Source organism: Nanorana parkeri, unplaced genomic scaffold (genome assembly GCF_000935625.1).
Source record: "Nanorana parkeri isolate BGI_ZX_2015 unplaced genomic scaffold, ASM93562v1 scaffold774, whole genome shotgun sequence".
Taxonomy (NCBI): Eukaryota; Metazoa; Chordata; class Amphibia; order Anura; family Dicroglossidae; genus Nanorana; species Nanorana parkeri.
In genome coordinates this window covers 651340-672472 of record NW_017307042.1, presented here as the reverse complement: position 1 = coordinate 672472, position 21133 = coordinate 651340, and the positions used below count along the sequence as shown (strand labels likewise).

Sequence of the window (21133 nt, the reverse complement as noted above, 5' to 3'; positions counted from 1 at the left end):
GAGAGTACAGGTGAGGTGAAAAATGGCACATTTGTCATTTCTTTTTTTTTTGTTTCTTTGCTTTGACGGTAATTCGGAGGATCATGACTTTTTAATTCCATCCATACCCACCTTTGTCACATATTTGTTATATTTATTTCCTTCTTCTTCTACCTTTATTCTTTTATATATTGTTGTACCAGTTGAAATTAGAGCATCAAAATTAAGCTACAAACACTTCACTGTATATTATATATTCATTGTGTGTTGCACACATGCACACAATTGGTTAAAGATTCAGTGTTTATTACAAAATGTAAAAGGTACTCATTGATGGACAAAAGGGCACCCTAAGGGCCCATTCACCCAGTGGGTGCATGCTATTGTGTGTATAATGTGTGCACACATTGCACGGTATACTTTTTTAAAACTTTATTAGGATTAACAAAAAAATAAATTCAACTCAATGCATGTGTTGTGTCTCGCTCATGTGAGTTGCAAAGAGTTGTTATCCTGCGTTTTTCTGCAATGTACTAGTATGGTGTGAACAGGGCACATAGAGAGCAGCTGTTCTCTCAGTGTCCTTGAAATAAGCCTGCGCTGATCTAGCTTATCAACACAGCTCAACACATTTGGTGTGAACGAGCCCTAAAAGAGATATTGCTAATGTCCTCTTCCTTGTTAAAGGAAGAGGACAGTGTAGAACCTCATTTAATGGATTATTAATCCCATTAAGAGAAAATGCACAAAGGAACATGCGCTATTCAAACAGACTGGTGCTAATTAAACATATATGGATCTGTTGAGATGAGCAAAACCACTAGAGTCTCTAAACTAACAAGTTCAGTAAAGAATTGATAAAGAGAAAATACAAACCTGGCCAATACATGTTCTCAGGATGGAAATTTCCATCAGCTGCTGGAGGTGGTCTCTGACACCCTGTATACTCACTTTCATTAAAGGCTCGTTCACACCAGCCCTGTTTAAAGGATGTGCCTTATGTTGTCTTTCTACAGATCATTACAACAGAACTGTGTGAACTAATTTACAGGTGATGAATGGTCTAAAATGAGTGCAAAAAAATAGTGATTTATATTAAATCTGTCATAGTCCTTATACATATTGCCATTGTTAGGTTGGAAGCAGTAGGCTGAGGTAAATCAGATTCAGGAAGCATTTAGATCACTGTGCTGTTATGGGCAGTCCAGTGGCTAGCACTGTGGCCTAGTGGTTAGCAATTCTGCCTTGCAGCACTGGGGTCCCTGGTTCGGTTCCCAATCTGGACACTATCTGCAATGAGTATGGGTGTTCTCCATGTGCTTGTGTGGGTTTCCTCCCACTCTCCAAAGACATGCCCTGTATGTATGAATGTGAGATAGAGACCTTAAATTGTAAGCTCCTTGAGGGCGGGGACTGTTGTGAATGTACAGTATGTGAATTGTTGGTGCTATATAATAATAAATATTTTAGAATCTTCAAACATCTTTTTTGAAGCCTTTTAAGAGCTTAATAGGAGTGTGTGCTCTACTTTTTTGGTTTGATACATTTTTCAGTTTTCAATGCCGATATGTTACAAAACTGAAAAGGTAAACATATAACAATAAATCAGTATAATCCATAGACAGTAAATTTGCAGATTCTTCTTACGGGATTAACGTACAAAAATGAAATTGTTTAGCTCAACACCAGGTAAATATAAATAGCACACATTAATGCAGTTCTGTTATTAGTAATGCATAATTAGTAATACATTCTTAGTATTTGTTTTTAATACAAGCTGAGTAAGTACCTGAATTTGACTTGGTATCCACTTCTTGCATTCTACTGCGCAGTCAATACAGCAGAGCTAAGAGAGGGGAGGGAGAAGCAGCACACATAGCCAGTCAGGTGTGCTTCAGTGCAAGAAGCAGGCTGATAGGAGAAAAGAGTAAAATGATGGAGAGATCAGCTCATCAGTTTGCTGCTTCTCCTTTCACTGTCCAGTCAAATGGTAAGGACATTAGATGTGAGTGTAAAGGTGGCCATACACCTTACAACCATTGTACAACTTTTTTTGCCCATCTCACCCTCGTTCAATTTTCCTTCAAACAGCCCATCATGCACAGACCAATGTGCCTGGTTTCCTGATTGGCCGGGAAGCCGGCTCCATGCTCTCTCGTCACAAGTAAATATGAGAAAGTCACCCTAGTGTCAGAAAATAGATGGAACAGGGAACTGTCATCTCACATCTATGACTAGCCTACCACTTTAAACATGATTACAGGCTGGGAGAACACATGGATGACCTCATCAATGTGCTGCTGCACCAAGCAGTCTAGGGGTTGTCTTTGACCAAGCTTCACTGATTAAAGTGCACCTGTCATGAGAGAAGTACCAGGGATGCTATTGCTGGCTAACTTCTGAAGATGCTGATTACCTAGCTGTGTCTCTTCCAAACTTTAAATCACACGGAAAACAAACAAACAAACTTACTGTAAATAAGTGTCAGAAAAGTGTTGAGATCCATTATCTCTATCTTTTCTACTCAAGCCATTGATAACAATCTGCAAGACTTTGCACACCTTTGGTTTTAATGTTCCTTGAATGTGTTTATCTAAAGGTAAACAGAATGGGGGGAATTTACCAAAACAGGAGCAGACAAAATCTGGAGCAGCTGTGCATGGCAACCAATCTGCTTCTCTCTTCAGTTTGTTCAGTTAAGATTTGAAAATAAAAGAAAGAGCCTGATTGGTTGCCATGCACAGCTGTTCCAGATTTTGTCTGCTCCAGTGTTGATAAATTCCCTTGAATGAATGTTCTGATTTTAGCACACTGCAGTGTTTAATCGACAGCACTACTAAATCAATGATTGCTCTTAAGGCAACTGTCACTATTTAAAAAAAAATAAAAAATTAAAAGAAAGCCCAGACTGCAAATAAATGCATTAATACTTAATCCCACTTCTGTGCTGGCTTGCAAAAGATAAGCTTGCAGATGTGTAAGATGTCTGGTCCCCCACTGCACCCTGTGGTTACATCCACCAGCCCCTATGTCCTTACTGTTTCTTGTAGTGATGTAGTGGTTAGTGGATGAAACCACAGAGTGCAACAGGAGTTGCCGGCGCCCAACACTGTTGGATGCAGAAGATTTCTAAGCATGCTTATCTCAGAATAGTCTGGCACTGTGGGTGGCAGGAGGTGTAAGTATTAATTATTTACTTTGCAGGCTGGGCTTTCCTGAGTCCTGAGAACTTTGAGAGCTCGTTCACACTGTGTGTGGTGATGAGCGTTTTTTCAGCAACTGAACGACACTGGTCACCACTAGAGAACATAGAAAACAATTGTTATTTATGTGCCCCATTCACAACGTAATGTATGGTGTGATATGTGCTGTGGTTCGCTGCGAAATGCAGACATGCTTTATTTTTTCACAGCACACTGGACTGCACCGCATCACAGTAGACCACGATGCTGTGCAGGGGCCTAAATAAAGTGTACGGTTTGCACACTCTAAATGGCTGGTATTTGCAAAGGCTACTTGCAGGCTGCCATGGTGGCCAGGGAAGCCAGAACTACTATGAAGTAAGAGGTAGCATTGTAGGTATATTCTAAACAGCTGAGAGGTTAGTTTGATTTTTAGTGGCACGTGAAAGGTACACGTTTACACTACAAGTTGTGCTGCCCGATGGTGCCTGGATCACAAGACTACCGGTAGTTATAAATTATTAAAACATTTTCAGGTAAGGTCCACAAATACTGTATGTATTGCAGCCTTGCATTTAGATGTTTTATTGGACTTTAAGAAAAGGAAACTGGTACTGAAAGATTTTACATTGTCTATATTCTGGGGGCAGAAAAGCAGTTTTCACATTTTCTAAAAATGATTCTTTGTCCTGAGGTTTATGTGTATCTGTTGTTTGTGGCACAGTAACTAAAGGAGAAATATTGGAAGATAAAAATATTATCTTCCCAATAGTTAGAGCCGACATGGGACGCTGCAGCTGTCATACACTGGCTCCATATAACTGCAGAAACTGGCAACTGTCAGTCACTGCTCACCACATGGATTCCCCCCTCTCTTCTCTGCTCCTCCAGTGCTCATTGGAGGGACAGACAGGGCAGGAACAGGCACAGCTAGCTCTGGCTCTAGAAAGGCAGATGCAGCTGTCAGTCAGGCAGCTGGGTGGATCTTGACAATATTGTCGGGATTCTTCCTGGCTACAGCGCAGCTCTGTGCTGTCAGCAGATAATGGGCAGTAGCCAGCAGGGGCGTAACTAGAAATCACAGGGCTCCATAGCACAATTTTGTATGGGGCCCCGTGATTGCTAGATATGCCACTTGCAGAGCCCCAGCGAAGAGTGACCCTGCAGAGCCCGCCATAGACTCTCTATAGTGGGCTTTGCAGGGTCTGAGATCTCTTACCTGTCAGCGCCTCTGTGGTCGCCGGGCCCCGACTCCTGTTCCGTCCCCGTGCCCCCCCTTCTCTGCTATCGATGGGCACCGCCTTCTCTTACATCACTGGCCCCACCTGCTCTTAGGTCACTGGCCAGTGATGTAAGAGGAGGCAGGCCCCCCCTCCTCCATTCCGAACACCGCCCTCATCTGCCGCAGCGGCTGGCTGTCACTGAAACAGCTACGTAGCGGCTATGAGGGGAAATGCGCCGTGGCCGCTGCTGAGCTGTCTGTGACAGCCAGCACCCCCACATGTCATAGCGACGCAGGCGGCCCTGGCCGGGCCCCCCTGTGCCCGGGCCCTATAGCGGCCGCCTGGGTCGCTATGGCGATTGTTACGTCACTGGTAGCCAGCTATATGCTGATTTTGGGTCACAGGAGTACATTTACTAATGTACTCCTGTGACCCAAAAAAGAAGTAAAGCCAAAAAAGATTACCTTTTACTTCTCTTTGAATAACTATTTTGTGGGTAAAAGAAATGTACCATATGTGTGCAGTGCACACATTATGTAGGCTCAGGTTCTATTTAACCATTCCCCTTTAAGCCATTCCCACTGTTCGTTACCATCTGACTATGCCCACCATTCCCTACACACTGCAGAATTATCTTTTCCCAGGTACCTTAGGCCTAAACGAGCATGTAGCCATACAATCCTAGCGATACCTGCTCTCTCAGCACAGGTCTCCTTTAACCAGTATATCTGTTTAGTTCTTGTTGTAGAAAGAACACATTTGATGATCACTTTTGTTTTGTGTAGTGCTGTACTGGGTTACAAACGCAGCAGATTGTAAGATAGCTATCCCTCGATTTCCTGAACCACGGGAATGGATATAGGAATCCACGGGCATGGATGTAGGAATCCCGATCCACGGGCATGGATGTAGGAATCTCCATTAGGGGCTGTTTTATTCATAGGGCTGACACCTGGACAGTGACTGTATTTGATTGGATGCAGTCACTGTTTGGTCAACAATTTTCCACCCGACTCCTTTAACTTTGTAAATGAAGTGCTGACAAGGCAAACCACGGCTCACATTTTGGCCGATTCAGCTAGAAGCTGTCAAAATTCAAATCCTGTATGGCCAGGTTTAATCATAGGCTGAAAATTCTGAACCTGACAAAACACACTGCAGCATAGAATCAATGGACCAAGAGAGTAGCTGTTCCCATAAAGAGAAAGTCGTTATTCACAAGTCATATATGGTTTGAAAAGTGGGGCTTCTGAGTTGGCAGAGGTCGGTGATGCAGAGCAGAGTTGACACCATAAAATACTGGTATTGATCTGTCTTAATCTGCATTTCCAAGTCCATTCATTTAACACCTGCATTGCTGCTGCTTTTTTTTTTTTTTAACATGAAACCATCACAATATATTCATAGTGGGTAGGTTTCTATGCTGACTTTCTACAGGAAACAGGCCAAGAATGAGGTATCCTGTCCTGATATTACATCAGGGTTTTATTGAATTTTCTGAGCATTTGATTTCTCCTGAACTGTATGTAGGTGATGTGCTTATATTTTGAGATTATCCTAAACTCTGGGGGAACTTACCTGATCCCCGCAGTCTTCCTCCAAGCTACAAGATACGGGTGATCGCAGAGAGACATTCCACAAGCTGGTCCACATCCAGAGCTTAGGGGAGAGGAGGTATGCATCGACTGCTAGGGTAGCGGGGATAAGGTGAGTAAAGCTGCTTTACTGAGGTACCCTAGACCTAAATGGACATTTAACCCTTGCAGTCCAGGGACAGTCTCACTGCAAAGTGAGTGGAGATAGGCTTTAAAAATGACAAGTCCTTCTCTATGTTTACTTCTATATTCACAAAATTTTATCTAAAAGATAAAATGTGTTGAATACAAGAAAAAAGGGACCGGAATGTTTGGTTCTAAATCACTTGAATTGATCCTTAACACTACCCTGTATGTGAGACTCAATGGAATGTAAACATTAAAAAAAAAAACAATTTAACCCTACATACTATATTAATGGAAATTGAAGTCAGATAAGATAAGCTGGATATATACTGGTCATTTTTTCTGAACAAGAAAAAAAAATCTTAACACGCTAACAGCATGGATGAAGGAATCATTCCACCCCTACTTCCCAGCTACCCCTACTGGACCGCTGTTTGGCCAAGATTTTTCACGTCAGCTCTTTCAATAAAGCTTGAATTGACTTGGTTGAAATCTGACCAGTGTATGGCCACTTCACCAAGGTTGGCCATACACTATTAGAATTTTGGTGGAGTCACAGGTATCAGGCTAAAATCAGTGTATGGCCCTGCTGGCTCAACAAATGTCGATGACTAAATTGACTTTTATTGAAGGAGCCAGGTCGAAAATGTTTGCACGATCAGTGACTGCAGCATATCATCTTCAGCCAATGGAATAGTGTATGGCCATCTTTAGCACCTTTGTGCATTGGTGTCCTGTGTGAATTGTTCCCATTATGTATTCATTCAGTATAGTAGCAGTTCGATTACAACTTGGAATTTTTGAAGGAGCAGCAAAGAGGTGGACATGAAACCTGCTGAGGTTACTATTGCTTCGAGCTGATCTTGGAAATGCTTAGCTGTGCCGTTGCAGGCCAGATGTTCCACTATTGATTACCAGTCAGTGGCTCACATGCAGTAGATTTTCCTGTGACTTTATTTATATATTTAACTGTGATACAGCAGCAGATGAATGGAAAGGATGTTTTGTACACACTGAATATTATTTATGTTTGCATTAGCAATTACTACATTAGCAATTACTTGTATACAGTAGATATTATGTATGTTTTATGTATTAGCAGAATGGCAAAGATAAGTCTAATGGTTCAAAACATATACATAGTGACTAAAATCACTGCTGGTACTCTGGGCACACAGATTTAGCCCCTGTTCACACCTGGGCGTTTTGAAGTGCGAAAAAACTCTCAACACTAGAAATCCCATTCATTTCTATGGCCCGTGTTCACACCCGAGAGTTCTGTCGCAAGCTGTAAAACGCTGAACGCTGGAAAAGGTACATGAGCTTATTTCGGGCAAATTAAAGCACATTTGACCGCATAGACTTCAATGGAAGCACATTAAAACGCGCAACACAAGCGTTTGTACATTCCTGTTTGCGTTATGTGTGCATTTGGGCACTCGTTTCGTCATTCACAGCAACGCATTTTGATCTGCTCAATAAAACTGACGTCTTTGTCTGCAAACCATGCGAGGGAAAGAAGTGCGTAAAAACGCGCGAAAACGCTGACGCCTAGGTGTGGAGACTAAAATGTTGAGGGCTTGGTAGTCTTAAGGTGCCCTATCGATTTTCATTCGGAAATCGTTAACGAATGGTCTTTCGAACGATAATCGATCAGTTGATGGGACACCAACCAATTTTAATTACTGTACTCCTGGCTGAATTTCCTCGATCAGTCAGGCTGGAAAACTTTTTTCGAATCGTACGAAAATCGATGGATTAGTGGCGTTTTTGTACAGAAAAAAATTGCAGCAAGAACACTGCACATGCGCATACAAAAATCCATTCTGTCAATCGACGAAATTCAGTGAGTTAGTATTGCTTAAGAGCGATTATCAAAATTGACATTAGGCTGTGCATGATGGGCTATTTGAGCTAGAATCGAAAGAGGGTTCTTGGCAGTAATGAAAATTCCCGATTGAAAATCTGTAGGTGTATGGCCAGCTTTAAGGTGCCCGTACACCTTACAATTATTGTTCAATTTTATTAGTCCCGTTATCACACCCTCCTTCAATTTCCACTGAAATACCCCATCATGCACAGACCAATGCAGATTTCGATGATAGTTTGCTAACTAAATATAACTAAATAACTAAATACTAACTGGCCGAATTTAATCGATCAACAGAACGGATTTTCATTTGCGCATTTGCAGTGTTCAGGTTGTGATTTTTGTTGTATGAAAACTACGCCACTAATGCATTGATTTTCGTCTGTTTCTACTAAGGTTTTCTAGTCTGCCCATTCAACCAAATTCGGCCGGCTGTACATTAATTGTTCCCATCAACCAGCCGATTATCGTATGAAAAAATGGAATGGCATTCATTTTTGGAGCGATAATTGTAAGGTGTATAGGCACCTTTAGACTAACATCATTTATTTAATTGAACAAAAATGAACTGGTCTAAAAACTGTAATGTCACATTATGATGACATGACTGAAATAAATATTGTATGCATTATCATTGCATAAAATATTATTTAAAAAATAAATGAAATATATATGAAATAAATATATGAAAAAAATATGACTTTGCCAAAACTGCATTTATGCATAAAATGTATCATCTCCATATCTTAAAGGTGATCTGAGTTTAGCAATGCCCCTGTAATCATATATAGTGACCATAATCATACGATCATATATGATTACCAAGATCATATATATTTACCAAGATCATCTGGTCATATATAGTTGCCAACATTATATATAGTGAATCTGTAGTGAATACTGATTGTATTAATATACAGTACAGTTATCAAGATCAAATCTGGTGACCAGGATCACATGATCAAATATAGCAATCAAGGTCATATGATCATATATAGTTACCAATATCATATATAGTGAATAAGATATTGTATTCATATAGTTACCAAGGTTGTATATAATGACCAAAATCATATGATCATACAAGATAACCAAGATCAAAATGATCATGTATACTATAGTTACCAAGATGATGTATAGTGACAAGCTTACATACAGTAAACAAGATCACATGATCACATACAGTGAAGATCACGTGATCCTTAACACATAGAGGGGAACACTCGCATTTGTAACACAAATAAATACGTTGTCACTGGGATGAATCTGACTGTGAAACTATTGGAAGAGATTGGGGGGTATTGGCTGCCGCGTTTAAAGGCAGAGGAGGCTTATTTACGTTCTTTACTATGATCTGATCCCACACCTGTCCTTGCCTGTCAGCCGGATTCCTTCCACCGTCCACCCAATATAACGTCCGGTCACGCTTAATCCTCGGGAGTTTGACTGGAACAGCTGAAGGGGGGGGGGAGGGGAGTGTGATCATTTTCTTCTCTCTCTCCCCTTTGTCGCCCCAGTGCCCTTAGCAGCTGTCAGGAGATGGGGGCAGGAGGAGGATGGGGGGTGTTAAGTTAATGTGAAGCATAGTTGACTAAGGAGTTGTGATTGAATGTAGAGGTGCAAGCCTCCAGAAGGTCTCCGGCTGCAAATAGCAGAGCTCCTGTTCTCCTCCACCCTCTCTCCTCCTCCATCCCTCCCTCCCTCTATGTGCCTTTCAGGCACACGCATGGCCATAGGGGATCCTCTTCTCTGATCGAGCCACCTGTCTCCTTTACCTCCCCCTCCTCCTCTCTCTCTCTCTCTCTCTGCCCAGCTGTCCCACACCGATCCAGCCTGTCCCGATCGCCTCATCTCTCCCAAATTCTGCAGCCGAAGAGCCTCCTTATCGCTCCTTTATTCCTGAGCCACACATGTGCCCGGCTTTCCGTTTCATCAGCCTAGTTTGTGAGATCCTTTCCTGCTAGAACACCTTCCCCCCGGGGCTCTGCGAAAGTGGACACTACACCGAGGATTGCTGCTCACAGAGTGGGCTCTGATACTAGCATGTTTGGGGTGTACTGCATGGAATATCCCTATCCAGTTGTACAGGTAATGTCTTCTCACACTCTACATACAACACACTTTTCACACCGACTGCAATTGTTCATATAGTAGGTGGATGTTCGTTTCTGTATTCCTTCTTACTGACAAGATTATATTATCATCTATGGTGACCGTGATCATGTAGTGTGTGTGTGTAATATATATATACACACACACACACTTTTTTTGATGTGTGTGTGTATATATATATATATATATATAATCAAAAGCATGTGGGGAAAAAAAGATATATAGATATATATAGCAAGATATTATATGTTGTGACCATGTAATCATATATTATGTAGTGACCATGATCATGTAAAGATATGTAGTGACCATGTAATCATTTATAGTGACCAATATCGTATGATCATGTAATTATATGCAGTGACCATGATCATGTAAGCATATATGTAGTGACCAAGATTGTGTAATCATTTTATAGTTTTCAGGATTATTTGATCTTATGTATTGACCATGATCATGCAATTATACATAGTGACCAAGATCATATGATCAAATGTGGTGACCAAAATCATGTTATAGTGAGTGATATGTAGAGAATGAGATCATGCGTAGTGAGCGAGATCATGCGTCGTGAGTGAGCTCATGCGATAATATGTAGCGACCGAGATTGCGCCTATCGGATGTAGCGACCCAGATCATATAATCCTCTTTTTCAGATTTTCTTTTTTGGCGTAGGCCCTATTCACAGTTTCATTGTCTTGTTAGCTAGTCTTCACCTGTTCCTGCTGTTCTAAAACGTGTCCCCTATATTCCTCTCCCACTGGTAGAAGTGGCACGTCCTTTATCATCATACATTTCAAATGATCTCTCCTCCTGGCAGATGTAGTGTAGACACCAATCATTCCGTGGATTGTTTGTATCTCCTGCATATGGTTTGAAAGTTTTTGAGTTGATTTACTAAATGTCTACAAATATAAGGTTAACATTGCGTTTAATGTGACTTCACAATGTACTGGCAGCTCCGGTTAGCATTTCTTTGGGCTTTCAGTTTTTTATAAGAATCATCATTTATTTAATATGGTTGTTTTAATACTTTAACAGACCTGATTTATGCAGATATATTGTGTATTAATAGTACAGCTAATGATTGATTGTACAGCCTGTGTGACGGGTGACGGTGACATCTCAGTGGCAAGCCTGACTGTAACCTAACCCCATAGAATGTCTTGGGAGTGGGATATGCTATGTCTACTTTTTGATCAGATTGTCCTTGAATAGTGCTGTCCTCTGTAGGGTCAGGAGGCATTTGTTTAGCAGACATGTATGGTTACCCACGAACATTAGATTAGTTGCCCAGTCCAGTACTTTACAGACAGACCAGTGATGATTTCATATCTATGGGTGTTCCCTGAGTTGGCTGGCCACCTATCAGATGGTAATAGAGAGATGGACAGTCAGTCATGGATGTTAGAAAACGAGTCCTGATTGCTGCTTCTTCCTCCTCTTATAAGCTGGCGTGTGCACCTTCTCCTCTCCATATAAATCACTTATAAGCTCTCCCGAGCCAAACTTGCATATTTTGAGGGCCCTCTGCTGCACTCTTGGGAGAACTTGCCATGAGAGTGGATTGAGTTGATTGACCACTCTTTATAGGCTGTAGGCCTGGTGCTATGAATATCTATCTATCTATCTATCTATCTATCTTAGTTAAATTTATCTTGAAACATTAATTGTGCTAGAAATGGTGCTTTCATTTGTAGTAGCATTATAGCATGTATTGCATATCAACAAATTTCAGGACAGGCCAATATAATAGAGCAGAAGTGCTTTGACATGACTTAACTACAGATAAATAGGCTATAATACATTTTGGATAAGTCCTGTAAGTGTGATTTCTTTTTTTTTTTTAATTATTAAAACTTTTATATTGGATATAGTGTGTGTGTGTGTGTGTGTGTGTGTGTGTGTGTGTGTATGGATAAAAGAAAATTGTATATCCACCTATCGGTAATTTTTCTTTCCTGGTGCATCTTCATGGCGACACACAATGGGTTAACTCTCCGCCCTTTAACCCCATAGGACGAACCCTCTAAGTTCTGGTGCCCTGTAGCGTGATGTTTTCTAGTCAAAACCACAAGCCATGTAGGGAGGGCACCTGTGTGCTGCCATGAAGACGCACCAGGAAAGGAAAATTACCGATAGGTGAGTATACAGTTTTCCTAGTGCCTCATGGCAGCACACAATGGGATGTAGAAACCACACAGGGAGGGAAATGCGAGGGGGGGGGGGAAAGGTTTCATGAAATAATGCATAATCATGAGGCAGAGCCCGCAGCAAAAACTGTCTTGCCCAAAGCAGCTGGGTAAATCCGGTAATGGTTCATAAAAGTACTCCTGGAAGACCAGGTGGCCGCCTTGCTGATCATCTCAGCTGACACGTTCGAGAATGCTGCCCAAGAGGTTGCCACTCTTCAAGTAGAATGTGCTTGAGCTTCCTCTGGGTCAGGTATGCCTTTTTAATTGTCTTGACAAGCCAGGAGGCTAGGGTCCTAGCTGAGACGGACTGCCCCTTCCTCAGTCCTCTAGGAAGGATGAACAGGCTTGAGATTCTAATGGTCTGTGAGGCCGCAATATAAGACTTCAGGGTGTTAACAACGTCCAAGCGATGAGAATCCCCAGAATCCTCATGTATTGATGGAAGCACAATTTCCTGGTTGACGTGTGCATGCACGGCTGCCATCTTGTGACTGGCTGACTGCGGTTGCGCAGAACGAAGACACCGCCTCTGAGTCCTGTGGCTGCGCACATCGCCCACAGCCGCCATCTTGGGAATGGCGGCAAGCGTGCGGACAACTGAGCAGGACAGAGCCACCTGCACACAGTAAGGGGAAGCAGGAGGAAAAGAAAAAATGCCAGGCGACACGAGGCCCAAAGGGGAGCATTGCAATCTGAAGAAGGATCCAGATGAGGTCCCTAAGACATCCAAATTGGGACTCCCTGTGGAATACCCTTTTTAAAGGCACAAAGGCTGGGACATCACAGCAAGGGAAGCTGACCCTGAGTGGCAAGGCCACCATGGCAGGTAACAGCAAAAATATTCATCCTAGAGCTTGACCATGGCCAGGGCAGAAAAATGAATGACCTCACGCTACAGCGCACAAAAACGTATAGAGGGCTTGTCCTATGGGGTTAAGGGGGCGGAGCGTTAAATCTCAAACTGCAAAGGGGATTCTTTACTGTTAGAATGGTAAAATTGTGGAACTCCCTTCCCCAGGTAGTGGCAACATCTGAACAGGGGCTTAACTAGAAATTACAGGGCCTCATAGTAACATTGGGCCCCCTCCGCAAACAGAAAAACCCCGATATTGCATGTTAGTACAGTCATGTGGCACAGGCCCGAGATACAGCATATATTATTTTATAACCTGCAGAAGTGTTTTGTTCTTATTGGATTAGGGATGGTGCTGTGATATCATTGCCCTCATCCAAACAGAATACAGAGTACAGGCATTCTCTGAATGGCCGCCATAATAATCTGAGGAACTCCCTGAAGGGAATTTATCAAAACTGGAACAGACAAAATCTGGAGCAGCTGTGCACAGCAACCAATCACCCTCTCTCATTTTCAAATCTTAACTGAACAGACTGAAGAGTGAAGCTGATTGGTTGCTATGCACAGCTGCTCCAGATTTTGTCTGCTTCAGTTTTGATAAATTCCCCCTATGTGTTTTACAGCAGAGGGAGGTTGCTCAGTATAGCGGCTGTTCCTGTACCCGGAAGAAGCGGTAATACACTGTAGTAGCTGCAGCCATGTTGGGGATCGTTTTGCACTTGCATTTTGCCAAGTTGGACCAATATAAATTATATTTTAAAGTATAGACTTCTACAGCACAGCTGAATTCTTAGAGCAGTGACGTCACTCCATCAGCATCTATAGCTCTGAGGCATTGTTGGCCCTGTAAAAATTACTGCCTAGCAGCCGCGCAGACATGATCATTGTGGTCATGTGACCACTTGCGAAAACATTAAATATATTTCCATTGAAAACTATTATAAAATATATGCTGTAAATATAATACCAGTAGGGAGGTAATGTTTAAGGGTCCGTTCACACCAGCAAGTTGCGCTAAATTCCCTGCTGCTTGTGTTGCACTGCTGATGCACTAATCTCAGTGAACTGCATGCTTATCTTTTTTTTGTTTTGTTAGAGCTTTATTGCAAAGTTTTATGGGCACAGTGCTGTGCGATGCAGTTGTACTGCGTCGCACCACACTGCGCGGGAAAAACTGAACATGCAGTACTTTTTTCAGCGTACACCACTGTAAAGCTGGCCATACACCTTACAATTATCTGCAGATTTTCTGTGGTCAGATGGAAAAGGTGCAATAAATTCCTCCATCTACGCTAAACTATGTGGATGGAGTTATCTCCACCTGGGCCAATCTGTTGCACTTTTTCCATCTGACCACAGAAAATCTGCAGATAATTGTAAGGTGCATGGGCACCTTAACACAGTAGTGTGAACTGAGCCCAGTTAAAAGAAAGCCAACTTGCCTTGTTTGTACATTGTGGTGGTGCTGAAAGAGATGCTGCCCAATGGATTTGGTGTTATCACTGCCACCAATAAAGCAGGGAAAAGGAGGGTTATATTTACACTGTGGCAGTGTAATTATAACATTAAAAGAACACCAATAAAGCTGGGGATTAGGGAGGTTATCCCCATCCCAGATTTAGTGTCTGTACTATGGCTGCGAGTCCAGGCTCCCCACTGTCACCCAGCACACAGGAGATACCTTGTTGAGAGTCCTGTCCTCCTTGGCCCCTGTTGGCTCATGTCAGACGGATGTTGGGGAGGAGATCCCTCTGCTACAGCATCAGTGCACAGCCGAAAGCTGCTAAAGGACACCAAGAGCAATCTCTGCTCTCCCTCCTGCTCCTGACCAGGCTCCCCTGTGCCTCATGTCCCATAGCGGCCACGGCAGTAAGTCCACCACTGCATCTGAGAATATGACTCTGAATGCAATATACAGGGGTATGGGTACTCTTAGTGACTTGTACACATACACACACACCTATGCACACAATTGAACTGGATGGAGCTGCGTCTTTATTCAATCTTAACTAGGGCTGCAACCAACGATTATTTTCAACTAATTAATCCTTAATTTAAAATAAAATGCACAAATGCAGTGTTACAAACACAAAGTTTGCTTCAGAATCAAACTGCATGCACATTTTTTTTGCTCTCACCACACTGGAATGCATGGTATTGCAGTACCACGCGTTCCATTGCAGGTGATCACACTGCCGCCAGGAGGCGCTTTTGTAATGCCATTGAAATTAATAGCGCCACCATGCACATTCCGGAGCAGAATTTTCAGGCCGAAACCAAAAATGTATGCATGTGTATATTATAAAAGCCCAGTCATCAATTTAGAGTTGGCCATAAATATTGGCTCGAGAATTATTGCTCTCATTCCAGCGCGCATGGCGATACCTGACATGTGTAACACAATTGTCATTTTTCTATGTAGGTGCACACGACTTGTGTTTTCCGTTTGTGTATGCGTGTTTGCAGGGTTAGGGAACTTTACATTTTTTGGGAGGGAATTTTTAATTTCATTTGATTTAATTGTATTTTTGGCACACTGGAGGGGATAGGTTCTCTTTAAGACGAAATTAGGGGTCTTTTAGACCCCTAGTGTCACCTTTCCACTTCACTGGATTCAGCTGCTGAGGCAGCTGAATGTCGACACAGCAGGCAGTGGCTTGGAGCAATAGCCAGCCTATTATTGGTTATTTTAAATTGCAATAGCAGGCTGGCTATTGCACCTGCCTGCTGTCTATCAGCAGATGAGGACCTGAAGGAGAGCTTTCTCCTTCAGTTCCCTCCTCCGCTGATTGACAGTGGGCAGGTACAATCGTCAGCCTGCTATTGGCTATTACAATTTTAAAATAACCAATAGCAGGCTGTATATTGCTCTTAGCTGCTAAAGGGAGTTTTGATGCCGGGAGGGGGCAGCAGAGGTACAGGGGCAGCAGCGGAGGAACGGGGAAAGCCGGGGACGAACGATGGCAGCACAGAGGAATGGCGGCACTAGCGGGGTAATGCAGAGGCACAGCGATCTCTCCTCCCCGTTGGCTCTGCCGATACAAGCCGTGAGCGCAACGGGGATTGAAAGGGACACAGACTGCTGCAGCCAGACCCAGCGGGGAGGAGAAAGGAGAAGTAGAGCGGCGGCAGCAGGAACTAATCGAAAAGCAACGATTCTCATTATCGATTATAATCAATTTAATCGATTAGTTGTTGCAGCCCTAATCTTAACAACTATGTTGCCATTTAAAAATAACTACATTGTACATAGCATCATTCTACCTACTTCCTGTGACCCCCAGGCCCTTCCTGGGGTGCCTCATGGGCTCATCGGAAAATGCTGTATAAGATGGAGCTCGCCTATCATTTGAGCGTCTTTCTGTCCAGCAGTGAGGACTGCCCTTGTCACATTGGCTGATTGGCTGGGTGAAACTTGTAAGTAGCGATGGTTACAATTTTTAATCATTAGGTAAGCGGATTGCTTGGGTGTTGGGGGGGGGGGCAAAAGACAGAATAAAACTGTCTTCATGTGACTTTATGTGCATTTAGGGCTGGTTTACACTGGTGTGATGCGGCACTATGCATTGACATGATGCGCAGTGGTAGGAGGGATCCTATTTAATATATCTAATTTGACCGTAGAAAGCCAACTCATGCCAAAATGCAGCATGAGGATGCGTGAGCGGCGAGCGGGAAATTTGAATTTTAGCCGACGAATCGACGATGGAAAACGTTGACAACGTTTTCCATCGTCGATTTTAATCGACTTAATCTAATAATTGTTGCAGCACTAGACATTTCCCAGCATATTGCAACACAGCACAGCAGTGAGAATGAGCTCTGTGTCCATGCAATTTTCCAGAATCCGAAAATGCTGCATAATTTATGGAAAATGGACAGTGTGAATGACCCCCAAGGGAAATTTGTAATGAAAGAAAAAGGACTGAATTTCTGCCTGCCGTCTGATATTGGTCCAGCTCTCACCAGATTTCTTGACTTCACTCATTTGGGGGTCACAAGGGTTGGTTTAGTAAAGGCAAATAGGCTGTTTATTTATAGCTTAGTGAATGTTGTGAAAATGCGCTTTGCAAAGAATACCACACGCAAAAAACCCCAGTATTTTTTCTTGCGGATGATTGAATGTTGCAGTTCAGCAGAGCTTCCCCTCATTCATTGAGCTAAGGCAAAATTCCTTTGCAAAGTAAACAGCCTATTTGCCTTTAGTAAATCAACCCAACTGTCTCAAGTATGTAGATTTGAGGCTCTGCCTCTACCCTAAGCCCTCGTTCACACCTGAACGTTTTGTAGCGCGTTCTACGCTCGACGAATGCTATACAAAACGTTAAAAAATGTAAATCCCATTGTATTCAATGGTCTCGTTCCCACCTTGGCGTATTTCCGCCCGTCCCTAACGCGCTACAAAACGGCCCACGCCTGAAAAGGTACAGGTACTACTTTGGGCTGTTTTGTTGCGCGTTTCCATTGGGCTACAGCCAAGTAGCCTTCGGAAACGCGCGACGGTCGCGCAACTTTTTTTACCGCGAATCGCGGTAAAAAAACGCGCGACGGTCGCGCATATGCAATACACCTAGGTGTGAACGAGACCTTACATTCACTTGCTGAACGACGGACAACTTTAAAAGGAGATAGACAATGGCAGAACCCAACCTACGACAGCTTTCCTTTAGCAATATATATGTGCAGTATTTTTTAATAAAAATGCTAATTAGACAATTAGGTCACTTCCTTTTTCCTTTCAGAGCATTTCCTTTGTTTTGGAGCTCAGACATGCTTGCTTTGTTGGCTGGCATGGTGATTGTGTTAGCTGTACCTACAAAGAGGAAATCCCTGGATGATGACTCAATCAATTCTGTGTTTTTGGGGGGTTTTTTATGCATTCCGGTGCGTTTTGATGTGTTTGCATGTGTTTTTGATGCGTTACGGTGCGATCAGATGCAGCTAAAATAGGATGAGCAGTATTTTTTTCTGACTGCATCTGACCGGACTGCAATGGTGTGAATACAGCACAAGAAAGCCCATAGGAAAGCATTGTGATGCAGTCCCATAGCTGTCAGTGCTGGGCCCCTAAGCCCAGCTATAAGCTATTGACGTGTGATCTGCACTTCAATAGCTTATTTGGAGTGTAAAGGTGACACTGGGGGTCTTTTGGACCCCCCAGCATCACCTTAAAGAGTACCTGTCACCACCATCTGCTATCACATGGGGGGCTTATAAGCCCCCCTATGTGATAGCAAGTAAAGTTAAAAAAAAAACATTTTTAAAATTAACATTAAATAAAAAAAATTTGTGAAATTTTTTTTTAAAGTCCCCCGCCCCTGCGAGCACGCGCGTCTTCACGTAAACACGCGTCGGCTGCGCCTACGTATGAAAACGACAAACGCGCTACACATGTTTGGTATCGCCGTGCATGCTGTAGTGAAAGCAATAATTCTAGGGCCAGTTTTTTTGGGTATCTCTAAACTGATGACCTGCCGATGCTTTTAAAGCGTCTTCTATGGACTTTTTGGGGTAGTGAATTTTCTCGCCATTTCACGGGCGCACAACATTTTTAACCTAGGCATGTTGGGTATCTATTTACTCGTTGTAACCTCCTCTTTTATATTTAATTTTTAAAAATGGGTATTTTATCGTGTTTTGGGGCATTTGAGTAAATTTTTCACTTAATTTTTGGGGTTTGATAAGGAGTTGCGCTAATATCGGGCAACATAAAAATTTGCAACTGCCACTATATTATTCTATAGGGTTTTGGCTTTCAGAAAATATATAATGTTTGGGGGGTTTTAAGTAATTTGAGGCCTAAAAAGGCCTCAAAAAGGGTTCATGTTACACTAATATTCAGGGTGTAACAGGAAACATAGTCACACACGCAGAGCCCCTTATAGTCACACACGCAGAGCCCCTTATCTGATCTGTAGGGTTATGCTCAACGTAGACTTGTGTTTTATTTTATTTTTTATATAGCCATGTCAGCCATGGACAAACAACAAGTCACATCAGCCACTGCACCAAAGGGACTTGTAATTCTCAATGGAATACAAGTGTACATCACCATACTTTTAATCCATTCATTCTTCCTCCCATCCATGTTGCTGAATGTCCGTACTGAGGTACAGAAACGGACAGGAGGGAAAATCTCCAGAAAACAGATCATTGCTACCGCAATCCACAGATCGTGGTTGCAATGCTATACTGGCTCCAATGCAAATTCTAAAAGGTGGAATTTGCATTTAATCTTGCCTGAGCAAATGTTCTAGTTCTAAATTCTAAAGCTTTCCCAGTCATTTTGTGTATATATGTTGTAAACTAAATAAACTGTTGGCCCCTAAAACCAAAAGGTGCCCAGCAGGCATTAGGAAAGAGTGATGAGCTCTTTATTTTGACATCCATATCTATTGGACATAAAAGTTCAGTAGAGTTGCCAGTTAAGAAATGTTAGTATGTAAAAAATATTGCAGAAAAATTATAGTTGTCAGTAAAGTTCATAAACAAAAATGTACCCATTAAAAAAAGTTATTTTTTTTATTGTATTTAGTTACAATGTTTTTATGTAAACATTATGAACAATTGAAAATCTATTTAATAGTTGTGAGTGGAAGTGTGGAGTGAGCATTGTATATCACACTGTTATATAAAGTGTGATGTCAACTTAGTAAGTCATTTCACCTTTCGCATTAACAAATTAAATGTTGATGTACAATGTGTTACTTCTTAAGGGCTGCTGCCAAAATTCAGAATGTTCTTTCATTGTGGGCACTTTAAGTATTGCCATGGTAATGTGTCTTTAAACATTTTAGGGTGTCTTTTTTTTTTTTTTTCTTTTTAATTTTGGGTTCTCAAATACACGATGTGCCTGTAAATTCTGAAATGGAAAAATTATGAAAAAAAAGCCCTCTGAAATGGATCGAGAATTATGTGAAACGAATGTATTATTTCCAGGAATCAGGTAAAACCAGGAAACGGAAAAAGAAAGGTTGACTTTATATATTCTTTGTTTTACATACTTGCCTATATCGAAGGATTTAATAACAAAGAAAGTGGGATAAATTATATAGTGGACCAGATCAACGAATGCCACTTTGTATTACATGGCTACCTTTTCCTGCATATTCAGGTAGACCAATGAGGATTCATTCAGTAGTGGGTCTTTCATGGAGGGTGAAAAAAAGGAAGGTCCAGTTTTGATAATAGTTAAGACTAGGGCTGCAGCTAACGATTATTTTCAAAATCGATTAGTTAGCCGATTTAGTTCGATTAATCGGATGAAATTTTCTAAAAAAAAAAAATGGCTCCAGTGATGGACTACTAGCTGGTTTTGAGATTGTAGTCCATCACGGGAGCAAGCTTGGAGCTGTGGAAGTTAAAAAAAAAAAAAGTGTGGTGTGCAATATAGTGAAATTGAAAGTGTAAAATTATAAAGCAAATAATGCAGAATGGCACGGGCCATAGAAGACTACAAAACCCAGCAATAGTACATTATACAGCACAATACAGAATACCACCAGCTATAGAGGAATACAACAAATCCCAGCAATAGTACATTATAGCTGGCGGTATTCTGCATTGCGCTGTATAATGTATTGCTGGGATTTGTTGTATTCCTCTATAGCTGGGGGTATACAGCATTGCGCTGTATAATGTACTATTGCTGGGATTTGTTGTATTCCTCTATAGCTGGTGGTATTCTGCATTGCGCTGTATAGTGGAATACAGCACATACCAGCAATAGTACATTATACAATGCAATGCAGAATACCACCAGCTATAGAGGGATACAACAAATCCCAGCAATAATAGATTCTACTAATGTATTATTGCTGGGATTTGTTGTATTCCTCTAATAGATGGTGATATTCTGCATTGCACTGTATAATGTATTATTGCTGGGATTTGTAGTCCTCTATACAGCGCAATGCAGACTACCACCAGTTATATGGGAATACAATGAATCCCAGCAATAATACATTATACATACAGTGTATAATGTATTGCTGG

The 21133-nt window shown here is 41.9% G+C and overlaps 1 protein-coding gene across 6 annotated transcripts in view; it reads left to right on the top strand.

Moving 5' to 3' along the window:
• RBFOX2 (RNA binding protein, fox-1 homolog 2) overlaps positions 1-21133 on the top strand; it is a 300225-nt gene that overhangs the window by 121573 nt on the left and 157519 nt on the right. Inside the window, exon 1 of one of the 6 annotated variants that reach the window (XM_018564726.1) lies at positions 9920-10063. The exons of 1 other annotated variant lie outside the window; for it this stretch is intronic. In XM_018564726.1, coding sequence (XP_018420228.1) covers positions 10019-10063 — 45 coding nt within the window. In that variant the 5' untranslated portion in view covers positions 9920-10018. Of the gene's footprint in view, positions 1-9919; positions 10064-21133 lie in introns of those variants that run through there. 4 more of the 6 variants (XM_018564721.1, XM_018564725.1, XM_018564719.1 and 1 more) reach the window with 4 other exon arrangements.